This window comes from Bubalus kerabau, chromosome 2 (genome assembly GCF_029407905.1).
Source record: "Bubalus kerabau isolate K-KA32 ecotype Philippines breed swamp buffalo chromosome 2, PCC_UOA_SB_1v2, whole genome shotgun sequence".
Taxonomy (NCBI): Eukaryota; Metazoa; Chordata; class Mammalia; order Artiodactyla; family Bovidae; genus Bubalus; species Bubalus kerabau.
This window is the reverse complement of record NC_073625.1, coordinates 185,066,045-185,081,893: the sequence shown is the minus strand read 5'-3', so window position 1 is coordinate 185,081,893 and position 15,849 is coordinate 185,066,045. Positions and strand designations below refer to the sequence as shown.

At 40.4% G+C, this 15,849-nt stretch overlaps 1 protein-coding gene across 1 annotated transcript in view; it reads left to right on the top strand.

Moving 5' to 3' along the window:
• The window catches only part of NEK11 (NIMA related kinase 11), a 265,196-nt gene that overhangs the window by 55,899 nt on the left and 193,448 nt on the right, over positions 1-15,849 (top strand). Inside the window, exon 4 of the mRNA XM_055569707.1 lies at positions 4,870-5,035. Within this exon, the coding sequence (XP_055425682.1) occupies positions 4,870-5,035 (166 nt within the window). The remainder of the gene's footprint in view (positions 1-4,869; positions 5,036-15,849) is intronic.

Here is a 15,849-nt window from a genome sequence, read left to right as displayed (position 1 = left end):
CAGAGGGGGATGTGTGCTGAACACAGATGGCTCTTACAGCTGAGGGGGCTGGGAGTTAGTGAAGGCCAAATTTCCAGGGATGTCAGCTGGAACCACACCATGGAAGTGGCCTACTACCACTGCCCCCAAGCCCATGCCATTTCTTAGGATGGTGTGTGTGGGAGGGTCCTGTGCCCACCCTGTCCCTCAAGCTCACCCCCAAGGCAGGGTCCCAGGTTGGTCCAATTGACTGGCAGAACCTATGTCCCACATTGGCATCCCAACTCAAGGCAGGCGGGAGATACAGGAATTGTTTGCTGTCTGTTTGCTTTTATCTATGGAAGGCAGGACCCCACAGCCCAGGGATCTACTACAGTGTAGGGAGGCTGTCTAAGATGCTGTGCAGCTAACATGACAGATGTCTGCTACAATAACGTCTCATGAAAATAGCAGGCAAATTGTCTAAATTGCTTGGCCTCTAGTGTTAAAAAAATGTGTAGCAAAAAGATGAGAATGAAATATACAAAATTGTTAATGTTGATTATCTCTGTGGTGGATTGTGATCTATGTTTTGTTTTCAGATTTTTCTATAATAAAGCTATATTTTCTTATGAACTAGAAAAATAAGAGCTGACCATTAAAGAAAGGATTAGTTAAAATAATTGCTGCCTTAATAGATGGATGGAAACTCTTGGAAGTCCTAAGCAGATTGAATAATCTGTTAAATAGGTGAATATTTAAATTTTTTCAAAAAGCAAAAAGTTATTCTCTTATTTAAGCTGAGGTTAATATCTATTTCCTGTGACTTTGCCCTCAGTGGGTGCAGTAGCTGCTGATCAAATTAGAGAGTCATGGCAGCTTAAATCAGGAGGGCCTCACGCATCGCTCACCCTAACTTTATAGCACCCATCTTGGTTTGAAGTTTTAGTAAATACAAACATAGACACACATTTGTGCACACTGATCTGTTGGCTTCTCCAAGAGACCCAAGGGCAGGGGTCACGAATCCTCAGAGCTCACTATACCACAGACACACAGAGGTGCTTCTGCACTCCTCACTGAGGTTCCAGAGTTCTTAGGCCGTTTGACTTACTTGCCCCTTGAAGATCTTTCCTGCACTCCTATCCCTTGCTGGACACAAGGAAGTGTGCAGTTCCTGCTTTGGAAAGACAGCCATGACTTCTGCTCTGGGGCTCCCCTTCCCATCTGGGAGTTCTGTCCCTGCCCCCCTCCTCTGGACCTAGTTTGGGGAGCATGAACTATTTTCAAGGGCTCAGTGTACCTAATGTTCTTGCCCCTGCTCCATCTGGTTCTGAGGGTCTCTTTCTCACTTCGGGCAGGGAGGACCCTCATCCCATTGGTCAGGGGCTCCTTCAGATCTTTTCTCTTTGGCCTTGGTCTCTCCTTGGAGAATCAAAAGCTGGGAATTTGACTCATGTTCTCTGTGGTTTGTGGTGTCATCTTTTTCCTGACACAGCCTATGCTACTTGTTCAATGGGAAATATGTGAAAGGCTACAGGGAAATTTGGAGGAAAACAACCCTGAAGATCTCAAAGATATCACCTACCCCATTTATATGGAAAGTGGGCCAATTTGGCGGGAGTGAAATTAGCTGTAGTTATCCGGATTTCCAGTCACTCTCCAAAGTTTGTCAGTTCACTAGAAAGAAACATTGCCGCTCAGGAAAGAGAACAGAAACTTTACAAAATTAGTGAGTCTGAGGGGGTGCCTGTCTTTGCAGCTGCTAAAAAGTTTCTCCCAAATAGCTGAAGTTCTGATAAAATAAATATCTGTCATGTTACTTAGCAGTGGTTGACAGACTGAGTGTCACTGAGTAGGGGCAAGCTTCTTGACTTGGTTTCTTTGCTCTTCTTAGCTGATATGACTCACACTATGTGACATGCAATGAGTTTCCTCCATCAGTTTTAGGTAAGAAAGGTCAAATATCTTGGCTTCTGCTAAAGATGATTGTATTAGATGTTACCTGCCTTGATAGCCCTTCCTTTATCTGCAAAGCTGTGGACAAATGAGATTTGATGCTTTATCATCAGGCTGCCAGATAGGGCTTAGATAAAATCGAAGTATGTATGTAAAATCCCATGCTCTGTTGCACAGTAGTTGATGTTTGCAAGGAAAAACTAAGCATCTTAAAGCTTCGGATAGCATTTGTTCCTTCCCAGTAAGAGAATACTGCAGGTTTGTGTGTGACTTTGTATCGCCATACATGTTAACCACTGTGACTTTTACAACTGCAAGTTGGCTGGGACATGGTGTGTACTGGAAAAACACCATGAAGATGTCATTTGGCTGCAGCGTCATCATCTTTAGGCATTACAGGAGAACAGCTGCATCCGTCATTTCAAGCCCCTTTATTATACCAACAGTTTGAGATGCCACTGTTACTAACATGAGGTCATTTTAAACCAAATTCTTGCTAGAACAGCCTCTCTATAGAACACGATACCCAGCAAAAATTTCTCTAGAATCTACTCTGTTATCAAGTAGGGGTCCGGTAGGGTGTTCAAGACCTAAGAAAACCCATGTGATAGCCCCTGTCTGATGTGACTGGAGGTAGTCCTTGGTTATATAAGGGAACAACTTTAAAATGATGAAATGGCATAACTAAAACATTTATACCCAATTTAAGGAAAATATTGTACATTTTCTCTCACTTTTTGATGTGCAGCCAATGTCTAACGTCCTCTCATGAGAGGTCTCTTCATCTTTTTTGCATAAACTTGATTAAGTTTTCTAAGTTTACCTTCTTTAAAATGAAATGAAAATTTAGCAATCTCAGTTCAGAATGCTAGATTTTTACATTTTTAAATGAATATTTAAAAACTGTCTTAACAGTTACTTAACAGCAATTTTTTTGCAACTTGTCATTATTAACCATTGTGGTAAACATTTGACCTAGTTTTTCTAGCAGAGACAACACTCACTCACCCTTCATCAGTTTGTCACATTTAAGTTACAGATTTATAATACTGGGTACAAGTGGCACAAACAAGTTTGGGAATAGACACTGTGACTTGGGTAAACACATATCTCAACTGGAAGGTGGTCCAGAGAGTGCCTGCTGGCTGCAGCATCCCCAGTACAAACAAAGGCAGCCCTGGGCATCTGTTAGAAAGGACTGCAGAGCTCTGGTTAATCTAGGATTTGGTTATAGGGCCTTTAATTAAGAGTTTCTACTATAAATATATTTTCATTAATATGCATAGGTAGAAACTCTCAAATAACATTACTACAAAATATATTCTAGTACAGGTCCTGCAGAACTTATCTTAATGAACAGCTAAGGCTCACTTCTAATCAGTGGAATCTGTCTGCACACATAATTGGTGTGCTAAAGTGCTTCTCCCTGGCAATCTGTTTACACCGTGGGACTGTAATTGGTTTGTTCATCAGTCTTTCTTTCGGTAGATGGGAAGAGATAATGTTTTGGTCCACTTCTCATTAGTTATCACAAATTTTAAATTAATAAATTGGAGAGATGATGAGCTCTTGTTCCATTTATACATGCTTGAATACCTCTGTCAATGTTTTTATATTTTTTTCTTTTCCTCAATACTGGTAGCTCCTAAATACTCCTAAATAAAGTATGCTATGCTAAAGGTCTTCCCTGATCTTTCCTTATAGCTCAGTCTGTAAAGCGTCTGCCTGCAATGCAGGAGACCTGGGTTTGATCCCTGGGTTGGGAAGATCCCCTGGAGAAGGAAATGGCAACCCACTCCAGTATTCTTGCCTGGAGAATCCCACGGACAGAGGAGACTGGCAGGCTACAGTCCATGGGATTGCAAGAGTCGGATGCGACTTAGCGACTAAACCACAAACCACATGCTAAGGGTAGTTTTAAAAAGAAAATAAACAGATATTGATTCTGCTGATATTGAGTTGATTTGGAAAATATTAGAGCTGAGAGACAAAGAGAAGCATGTGTATTTATATGCAGAGTCAGAGAGGAAAGGAGAGAGTCAAAAAGAGAATCAGATGCAGAGACACAGTGGATTTTATAATTATATTCACACACACACATATATATGTATTAATATACAGTGTGTGAGAGAGAAAGAGAAACACCAAGATAGGAATAATGAGAGAAATAGAAAAGCAGACAGAAACAGGAAAGCAGATAAGGAGATGCAGGTAATATACAAAGAGATGGAGAAAGACACAAATAGAGATGTCCTGAGAGGCAAAGAGAAATGGAGACACCTAGCGGCTGAGGGAGAGCCACCTCGGTCATGCCCACTTAAGCTTAGTTCTGTCTCTGCTGGTTTGAGCAGAGGGGAGGGAGGCAGGTGCAGAGGGCCCCACCAGGACAGAAGCAGGCCAGGTCCCCAGGAGTCACAGGCCGGAGCAGACCTCTGAGTATGTTATGGCCTGGGCATTAATTAGATGGTCCTGTACCACTGTTCATATCTTTAAATGTGTATCTTAGTTCTCAGTTCACTTTAGTCACTCAGTCATGTCCAGCTCTGCGACACCATGAACCGCAGCACGCCAGGCCTCCCTGTCCATTGCCAACTCCCGGAGTTCACCCAAACCCATGTCCATCGAGTTGGTGATGCCATCCAACCATCTCATCCTCTGTCGTCCCCTTCTCCTCCTTCCCTCAATCTTTCCCATCATCAGGGTCTTTTCTAATGAGTCAGCTCTTCGCATAAGGTGGCCAAAGTATTGGAGTTTCAGCTTCAACATCAGTCCTTCCAGTAAACACCCAGGGCTGATCTTCTTTAGGATGGACTGATTGGATCTCCTTGGAGTTCAAGGGACTCTCAAGAGTCTTCTCCAACACAACAGTTCAAAAGAATTAATTCTTTGGCACTCAGCTTTCTTTATTTTAGTTCTAAATGTATTAAAATTTTTTTTTTTTTTTTGCTGCAGAAAGGTACTGAAGGAAATCTGTATTGGAGAACTCAATCCAAATGAGACTGTGCAGGCCACTTTAGAGGCCCAGCTCCTTTCCAAGCTGAATCACCCAGCTATTGTCAAGTTCCATGCAAACTTTGTGGAGCAGGATAAGTTCTGCATTATCACAGAGTACTGTGAGGTGAGACTCTCCTTTTGGTTTTGAAGTATTAATAAAAATCTGTTTCATAGTAAAAAGGTGTCTGTAAAGAGATATCTCAGAAGTTGAATGAGCCAGCCACAAAGTGAATAAAAATATTACCTGGGATATTGTGTCTTGCTGCTAAGAGTAATCATCTCTATGTAACTGGCAAACTGTTTTCTGACCAAGGGTTTCTTTTTTGGGGAAAACTCAGAATCGATGTATTTTTAAGGAGAAATTGCTGCATAAAAATGATCCAGCATTTTTTTGGTGTGTGTGGATTGTGGGGTGTATCCTTAAGCCTCTTACAATGGTTCGATTATTAGATGGACATTTAAAGCCATAACAGAGGCCTGGGCAGAGCAGAGGGATACTGCTGGAGTCCTGGATTCTAGCTCTGTGGTTCATTTTCCCCAATGGAAACTTGGAAGTGGGAATACAGCTCATTCTCCCCATGAAAAGTCTTCATGTTAACTGACTTGTGATTCATGGCCTCAGGTATTTGCAGTTTTCCCTGCCATTCCATGTTTCCCCCAAGTGATAATAGTTGTGCATTTTACTGAGCCCCAAGTGAATATGAAGTTGCTGAGAAAGGTGCCAGGGATGGGGCTGGCAAGGTGCAGCGTAATGTGGGTCTGTGTGTTCACTCCTGAGAGGCTAGAGAGAGGGGAGTTACAGGAGTTGGGTCAGAAAGAGAATATCCAAACTTGACCCTGCTCAGGAAGTATCTCCCAGAACATTCAGAGAGCTAGCCTAAGTCAAATGCAACAAAGAATCTTGTGTTTAGAATGTGTTCAGTTCATCATCTGGGTGTTGCTGGAGCCCAAGTGAAATGATGCTAGGAAGAAAGAAGTTGCTCTTTAGAGTGGGTGGCAGGCCTGTTTGGCTCAGAGAGTGCTGGATATTTGAGATGCAGAAAAGAAGAGGGAGGAGAAGCAACTCGGAAGGAGTAAAGATAGCAACGAAACTCAGCCTTGATTTGCTTTACACAGTAGCTGGTGTGTCATGCAAAATGAAACCAGTAGCCAAGTTAGAATATTTGAAAATTTGATACTGTCCAGGTCTTAGCTATTCCCCTTCAGGACAGTCTCCCTGGCACAGCCTTGCTGGGAGTTTGCCCATTAATCTTGTTCCTCCTCTGCTTGAAGGAGGAGGAGAAAAAAAGAAAAATAACCAGAACATTTGAGTGATTATATCTCCTTCATCCAACGGATTGTTAAGAAAATCAGTAAAATGATGAGGTGTACAGAATGTGGCTAAGAACACCTACTCCAGCAATTATGTCACTCATCTGTGCAAAATCCAGGGATTTACAAATGCAGCTACACTGTGATCCATCAGCCATAATTTAATCATTTTTTCTTTTTGCCCCATTCAGTTAATAAACTATCTTCTATGGGAAACAACTGACTCCTATTGCTTTTACTGTTACTGCTACCTCTGCTGCTGCTTTCAGCGCACTGAATTTTCCACAGAGACTTTCTCAGTTGTAAAATATTTTTCACTGTAGTGAGAACTGTTCAGTGGACCTTTGTGTAATGATGGTAATGCTCAATATTTGCTGCTGCTGCTGCTAAGTCACTTCAGTCGTGTCCTACTCTGTGCGACTCCATAGACGGCAACCCCCTAGGCTCCTCTGTCCCTGGGATTCTCCAGGCAAGAACACTGGAGTGGGTTGCCATTTCCTTCTCCAATGCATGAAAGTGAAAAGTGAAAGGGAAGTCGCTCAGTCGTGTCCAACTCTTCACGACCCCATGGACTGCAGCCTACCAGGCTCCTCCATCCATGGGATTTTCCAGGCAAGAGTACTGGAGTGGGGTGCCATTGCCTTCTCTGCTCAATATTTGCGCTGTCCAATATGGTAGTTGCTAGTCACACATGACTCTTTATCACCTGATGAAGTATGGCTAGTGTGGTTGAGGAGCTGAATGTTGAACTTTATTTAATTTAAATTAATTTAAATGTAAATAACCATGTTTAGGTAGTGGCTACCATATTGAACAGATCTTGATGATAAACTATAACTTTATTTCCTATATTAATTTTTAGTTATTAATTTAAATGTAATTTGGATCTACTAGAAAAGTTACAAAACACAGTGAACTCCCATATATCCTCCATCCGAATTTCAGTTCAGTTCATTTCAGTCTCCCAGTCATGTCTGACCCTTTGCAACTCCATGGACTGTAGCACGCCAGGCCTCCCTGTCCATCACCAACTCCCAGAGTTTACTCAGACTCATGTCCATCGAGTCAGTGATGCCATCTAACCATCTCATCCTCTCGTCCCCTTCTCCTCCCACCTTCCATCTTTCCCAGCAGGGTCTTTTCAAATGAGTCAGTTCTTTGCATCAGGTGGCCAAAGTATTGGAGTTTCAGCTTCAGCATCAGCCCTTGCAATGAATATTCAGGACTGATTTCCTTTCGGATGGACTGGTTGGATCTCCTTGCAGTCCAAGGGACTCTCAAGATTCTTCTCCAACACCGCAGTTCAAAAGCATCAATTCTTCGGCGCTCAGCTTTCCTTATAGTCCAACTCTCACATCCATACATGACTACTGGAAAAACCATAGCTTTGACTAGATGGACCTTTGTTGGCAAAGTAATGTCTCTGTTTTTTTAATATGCTGTCTAGGTTGGTCATAACTTCTCTTCCAAGGGATAAGTGTCCTTTAATTTCATCCAGGTTTACCAGTTGTTACTTCCCACATTTGCTTTATTATTCTGTTTATCTATCTACTTTCTTCCTGAACCAAAATCCTCCTGAGTGTTTTCTAAGACTAAGGATATTTCCTTAACATAACTACAGTAAAAAGATCAAACTCAGGAAATGAACATTGATGCAATGCCACTGTGTCATACGGTGATTCTGTGTGCGACCCCATACCAGCAGCATCAGCATCACTCGGAATCTTTAGTGAGAAACACAGGTTGTTAGCTTCCACCTCAGCCATAATGAATCTGTAAACTCTGGGGGTGGGGTCTGGCCATCTGTGTTTTGCCAAGCCCACCAGGTGAGCCTGAAGCACACTGAAATTTGGGGAACACCCATCTAACCCACAGTTCACACTCAAATTGAGCCCATCTGTCCCAATTATATCTTTAAAAAGGACATTTCTATAGGAATTTTTTTCTCCCGCAGGATCCAATCCAGGATCATTTGTGTTACTTTTTAAATGCGGGTGGTTTCCGCAGGCTAAGATGCCCCTCCCACCCCAGGGGTGTTGCCATGGTAATGGCCTTGGCCAGCAGCCAGGGAAGAGCTGCAGGGCTTCCTGGCTCCACCTGCTGAGCTGTCAGCACGCACTTTCGTGACTCGGAGGGATGACGACATGTGGGTCGCTATTTCTCCTTGCTAACAGAGATATTTCTCATCTTCACACCCAAACTTCATCTTAACTCACAGAAGCCTGGTATTATCCTCTTTTTATTGAGGTAAAGTAATAATATTGGAAATGGCAGATGGCCAGACTTGCACCTCATAGGGAATGTTATCACCATTGAAATAGCTGGTGTTTTTTAATCTCCAAGTTTCCTCCTCTGTAATTTAATCTGAGGCCTTTCAAGATTGAAATACATATAAATGCATTCACGAGGCCCCTTATATTCACCACCCAGCGCTTTGGACTTGTCACATCAGGTTATGAGTGTTGTGTTGTTGTTTAGTTCAACATGGTGTTTGGCTGTTTGTGACCCCAGGGACTGTAGCCTGCCAGGCTTCTCTGTCCATGGAATTTCCCAGGTAAGAATACTGGAGTGGGTTGCCATTTCCTTTTCTAGGGGATCTTCCTGGCCTAGGGATTGAACCTGAGTCTCCTACATTGCAGGCAGATTCTTTATCACGGAACCACCAGGGAAGACCAGTTATGAATGTAAAAAGCAAATAACCTGATTCTCACAAGTTCCTGTCAAGATGTAACCAAATCTTCAATGGGGAATAGTACCCAAACTACAAAAGTGACAGGATATTTCAAATATTGGTGTCTTTATTCTCTTCCACCCCGGGAAATGGGACTACCTGCTGTCCCCTGCCTCCTATCCACAGTCTCACACTTCTCTATCTCTGCCCTTTCACAACATTCTTCCTCCTGGCTCCAAGTTTTCACTTCCCACCCATCCTCCCAGGTCCTGTGAAATGCCACCCCCTCTACAAAGACTCCTGTTATCTCCTGGCTGAAAATCACCCCTCACTCAATCCCTGACTCTCATAGCGTTTCAGCTGGGTGACACTTAGCACATTATACATAGTATAATCCATCTTAGACTCTCAGCATGTGGGACTGATCTTTTTCTAATTCATTTTTGTGTCTCATCATGAACCCGTGTAGTGAGCCACAAAGAAGTTAGTACTCAGGAAATTTCTTTCCTTTTGACGAATTCTTTACCATTTGCTTCCAGCTGCTTCCCACCTTATTTCTGTCAAGTGCCGATGTGTAGAAGATTAAATACTGTGTCCTTCTGTCTGTCATATATGTTGAAATCACTTTGCCAGAAAGCAGAGAAGGTTGGACTTGTCTTTTTCTTCAACTGTGATATTAACATGGCTAAATAAAAATTATATCAATATAGTGGTAGTGCTCAACCTTGGCTGCACTCTGGAATCATCTGGAAAGCTTTCAAAACTCCTGAGGGCTGAAGCCCTCATCCAGAAAGTCTGATTTAATTGGTCTGGAGTATGACCCAGAAGGACTTTTGAAAGCTCTCCAGGTGACCTAATGGGATGCCAGGGCAGAGAACTGCAAAAAAGGGAGGATGGCCAGTGTAGAAACAGAAAGGCAGAGTCATAAATGAAAACTGAGTCAGCATTTATGGATCACTGAGCAAAGATAAGGCTCAGCTGTGAACAGGGCGGGGGATAGGGGAGCAGGGAGCTGGTGACGGGGGAATCTGGCGGGCCCTGCTGGTTGGTGTGGTTTTCTACTCAGGCCATTAGCTGGGTGCTCTTATTCATGAAAATTACCCCGTCTTGTTCTTCTGGTTCCCTGAGCAACTTTCTATCCTATTTCTTTTCAAACTTTCATGCCCTGATATTTGCATTTTTTTTAGTGGTAGTTGCCTGGAGCTGCTTTAATGTTATGTTTGCCTAATTATGATTATGAATTTTCCTCATTCTTTCTACATTTACTAATTAGGGTTCTTCTGTTAGAAAGAGCTATCCCATTGTTCCTTCCCCTCCGTTGATGTCTTTATTCAATTATTCATATCAGTATGGACTCGTGGATATTTATTTTATTCTATGGGTTATTGCCCGATGCTATCATTATTATTTTGTTTCTTAATTTGGCACAGCTTTGGCTGGTGGGGCTTCTTCAAATTGGCTCCTGTGTCCTCTAACCATGCCCCCATTCTTTTTCAAAGAGAAGTAGATTCTTTTTTTTTTTTTTTAATTTAAATTTATTTATTTTAATTGGAGGCTAATTACTTTACAGTATTGTATTGGTTTTGCCATATATCAACATGAATCCACCACGGGTGTACACATGTTCCCCATCCTGAACCCCCCTCCCCACTCCCTCCCCGTACCTTCCCTCTGGGTCATCCCAGTGCACCAGCCCCAAGCATCCTGTATCCTGCATTGAACCTGGACTGGCGATTCGTTTCTTATATGATATTATACATGTTTCAATGCCACTCTCCTAAATCATCCCACCCTCTCCCTCTCCCACAGAGTCCAAAAGACTGTTCTATACATCTGTGCCTCTTTTGCTGTCTTGCATACAGGGTTATGATTACCATCTTTCTAAATTCCATATATATGTGTTAGTATACTATATTGCTGTTTTTCTTTCTGGCTTACTTCACTCTGTATAATCGGCTCCAGTTTCATCCACCTCATTAGAACTGATTCAAATGTATTCTTTTTAATGGCTGAGTAATACTCCATTGTGTATATGTACCACAGCTTTCTTATCCATTCCTCTGCTGATGGACATCTAGGTTGCTTCCATGTCCTGGCTATTATAAACAGTGCTGCGATGAACACTGGGGTGCACGTGTCTCTTTCAGTTCTGGTTTCCTCGGTGTGTATGCCCAGCAGTGGGATTGCTGGGTCATAAGGCAGTTCTATTTCCAGTTTTTTAAGGAATCTCCACACTGTTCTCCATAGTGGCTGTACTAGTTTGCATTCCCACCAACAGTGTAAGAGGGTTCCCTTTTCTCCACACCCTGTCCAGCATTTATTGCTTGTAGACTTTTGGATCGCAGCCATTCTGACTGGCGTGAAATGGTACCTTATTGTGGTTTTGATTTGCATTTATCTGATAATGAGTGATGTTGAGCATCTTTTCATGTGTTTGTTAGCCATCTGTATGTCTTCTTTGGAGAAATGTCTATTTAGTTCTTTGGCCCATATTTTGATTGGGTCATTTATTTTTCTGGAATTGAGCTGCAGGAGTTGCTTGTATATTTTTGAGATTAGTTGTTTGTCAGTTGCTTCATTTGCTATTATTTTCTCTCATTCTGAAGGCTGTCTTTTCACCTTGCTTATAGTTTCCTTTGTTGTGCAGAAGCTTTTAATTTTGATTAGGTCCCATTTGTTTATTTTTCCTTTTATTTCCAATATTCTGGGAGGTGGGTCATAGAGGATCCTGCTGTGATTTATGTTGGAGAGTGTTTTGCCTATGTTCTCCTCTAGGAGTTTTATAGTTTCTGGTCTTACGTTTAGATCTTTAATCCATTTTGAGTTTATTTTTGTGTATGGTGTTAGAAAGTGTTCCAGTTTCATTCTTTTACAAGTGGTTGACCAGCTTTACCAGCACCACTCGTTAAAGAGATTGTCTTTAATCCACTGTATATTCTTGCCTCCTTTGTCAAAGATAAGGTGTCCATAGGTGCATGGGTTTATCTCTGGGCTTTCTATTTTGTTCCTTTGATCTATATTTCTGTCTTTGTGCCAGTACCATGCTGTCCTGATGACTGTGGCTTTGTAGTAAAGCCTGAAGTCAGGCAGGTTGATTCCTCCAGATCCATTCTTCTTTCTCAAGATCGCTTTGGCTATTCGAGGTTTTTTGTATTTCCATACAAATTGTGAAATTATTTGTTCTAGCTCTGTGAAAACTACTGTTGGTAGCTTGATAGGGATTGCATTGAATCTATAGATTGCTTTGGGTAGTATACTCATTTTCCCTATACTGATTCTTCCAATTCATGAACATGGTATATTTCTCCATCTATTAGTGTCCTCTTTGATTTCTTTCACCAGTGTTTTATAGTTTTCTATATATAGGTCTTTAGTTTCTTTAGGTAGATATATTCCTAAGTATTTTATTCTTTCCGTTGCAATGGTGAATGGAATTGTTTCCTTAATTTCTCTTTCTGTTTTCTCATTATTAGTGTATAGGAATGCAAGGGATTTCTGTGTGTTAATTTTATATCCTGAAACTTTACTGTATTCATTGATTAGCTCTAGTAATTTTCTGGTGGAATCTTTAGGGTTTTCTATGTAGAGGATCATGTCATCTGCAAACAGTGAGAGTTTTACTTCTTCTTTTCCAACTTGGATTCCTTTTATTTCTTTTTCTGCTCTGATTGCTGTGGCCAAAACTTCCAAAACTATGTTGAATAGTAATGGTGAGGGTGGGCATCCTTGTCTTGTTCCTGACTTTCGGGGAAATGCTTTCAATTTTTCACCATTGAGGATAATGTTTGCTGTGGGTTTGTCATATATAGCTTTTATTATGTTGAGGTATGTTCCTTCTATTCCTGCTTTCTGGAGAGTTTTTATCATAAATGGATGTTGAATTTTGTCAAAGGCTTTCTCTGCATCTATTGAGATGATCATATGGTTTTTATTTTTCAATTTGTTAATGTGGTGAATTACATTGATTGATTTGCGGATATTGAAGAATCCTTGCATGCCTGGGATAAAGCCCACTTGGTCATGGTGTATGATCTTTTTAATGTATTGTTGGATTCTGATTGCTAGAATTTTGTTCTTATTTCTTAGTTACATTTTGTAGATGAGGAAATGGGACTCTGGAGAGGTGGAGTGATTTTCTGGCAATCTCATGTCTGGAATGTTGGATTTCATCCAGAGCAGGACCAGGGTCACAGGGGAACAAGGAAAGTGCTCTTTTTTTTTTTTTTCTTACTTGGCTTACTCCTGTTCCTCCGTTAATATTTAATGGAGTCAACCAACTAGTTCATGGTTCCTATCTTCCCAAACATGAAATTATCTCTTTCTACCTGACATGAACTAATACAGTTGGATTGTTTTATTGTTCATATCAGCAGTGCTAACCAAACATGTTTCAGATGGTGGCTCTAAACTAAAGATAGATTTCAACACAGCCACACTAATCAAGCCTGTCTTTGTGAATTATGCAAAATATGAAAATAACACTTTGCAATACTGCAGTGTACACCTGAAATTTGTTAAGAGAATATATCTTAAGTGCTCTCAAAACACATGCGTGTGCACACACACACACACACAGATGCATGCACACAGGAGCCATCTGAGATATTGGATGTGTCAATCAACCTGACTGTGGCAGTCATCTCACAGTGCACGTGCTCACCAGGTCATCATGTTGCACATGAAAGCTGCTCCTTCCCTTGGCTTATTCTCACTTATATTTTGTGTCTTTATCTACCTCTATTTATATAATTCATGCATATGCATACACACAGAAATACATGTGTATCAATTTGAATACACAAATATGCCTTAATGTAATGATGATTTAATTAATTATTGTATTTTCTATCAATAGGAGACTATATAGGGTTTGAAAGTAGAAAGTATGTGGACTTTGGCATCACATTTATAGATGAAAGCATTATTTTATGTCACTTCTTAAGAAAAAGTAAGTTGTATCATTTTATTCCAATTCATGTACATTTACCTCAGCAGGAAGAAACATGCACTAAAAGGATTTGGAAGAAAATTGGCAACTAAACCCAAGAGTGCTCAGTTATATTATCAGACATAAACAGCATGATACTACAAGGTATTCTTTAGTAACCATTTAGAAACTGGGTCTCCTTATTTTGCGTTTAAGAACATAACATGGTTTGACATTTTCCCCACTTTTTATGAACTCCATTTACAAATTTAAAAGCATATGATTATAAAATCTTATTCAACATTGACTTTCTCAAATACATCTTTTGCCTTTAAAATTTTTCAAACTATTGGACAAAATGTTCCCATTAGTAGGTGAGATATTTGGCCCATCTGTGTTATTATCTAACAGCATTTTCTTAAAGTGTGGTCTATAACCTGTCCCAAAGTCACTTAGGATGCTTGTTAAAAATACACAATTCTTTGGTTCTCTCCTAATTTACCAAATCAGAGCCTCTGTTGATACAGCCCAGGAATATACATTTTAAACACTCTACTTGAATGTGTCTGACACATGCAAAATTTTGAGGCCTCCTGGAAGGATGTGTCAGAACATTATTTAAAGGAGATGTAGAGTGTGAGGGAGTGATGTAGAGTATGAGGGAGCTGAATCTTAAGATGTCAGCCCAGAAAATTAATCAGGGGCAGCTCTTTCATTTTAAAATGAAGAAGTAGGGCAGAACAATTTTTCAAACTGCTTCTAGCCCTGAAATTCTGAGATTATTTTGCCTTTTGTGTATGCGCTGAACATTGCAGTTGCATTGTACCCAGGCTCTGAGAAGGCTCTCCCCCCTCCTTTAAGCCGGATATAAGTGCTTCTATTGATGACTTAAAAAAACAGATTAACTTTTAAAATGAAATCCTTTTAAGATTTAAAACTTTTTAATGGCAATCAAAGATGGAGTTCAGACACTGTATTTGAGTTGCTCTTCATTTCTTCAAGGTTTTGGCATTTCAATCTCATGTTGGTTAACTTGGATGGTGGAAGGAGGCAAGACCATTAATCCATCAATTGGCACATTTTGGGTTACAGATTTTTGAAACCTTAGAATTTAACATCAGGGCTTTTACTGAAACTTTCAAGGGGATGACGTCAGTGAAGGAAAACATTTTCTGTCAGCGGCATAGACTTAGAACAACATTAATATTGGCTTAAGTTAAAGTCTTCTTGAACCTTCTCATTAGAGTGGCTTTAGCAATAAAAGTCATTGCTAAATATTTCTCAAATATGAAGTCAAGGAAACAGAACGGGCCTACAGATACTGTAATAAGAACTTGTGAAACCAAACTGTGACATTTCATCCAAAACATTTGATTTTTACTTCTATGATGGCTTAACAAAAGAAATAAATGCTTTTGTATTGCTCAATTAAAATCAGACTACTTCACAAAAAATTGTTTCTTTCTTTTTGTATGAAATTCCTTGTGTCTTAATTTGTGAGTGGTTTGACCACCTTAATTAAATCCTAAGAAAATCTACAGAGTGTTTATTAAAGAACAAAGTAAATACAAGACAAATAGCTTTTCTTACAGATAAATATGCAGAATGAAAACTTCAGGGTGGGGAATAACTTAAGGAGAATAAGACCCAGCTCTCCAATTAATTTAATTTTTTGGCATTCTGTCCTCTTGTCAGTAGAATATGTCCTTTCCTTAATGCTAAAAACTAGTACATTTGTTATTCTTATGTGTCTACCTGAGAAGAGTGTTTGTGTACACCCTTCTTTTGACATTTCACTTTGAAGTGTCAATTATATTATTATTATAGCTTTGACTAGACGGACCTTTGTTGGCAAAGTAATGTCTCTGCTTTTTAATATGCTGTCTAGGTTGGTCATAACTTTTCTTCCAAGGAGTAAGTGTCTTTTAATTTCATGGCTGCAATCAACATCTGCAGTGATTTTGGAGCCCCCAAAAATAAAGTCTGCAACTGTTTCCACTGTTTCCCCATCTACTTCCCATGAAGTGAT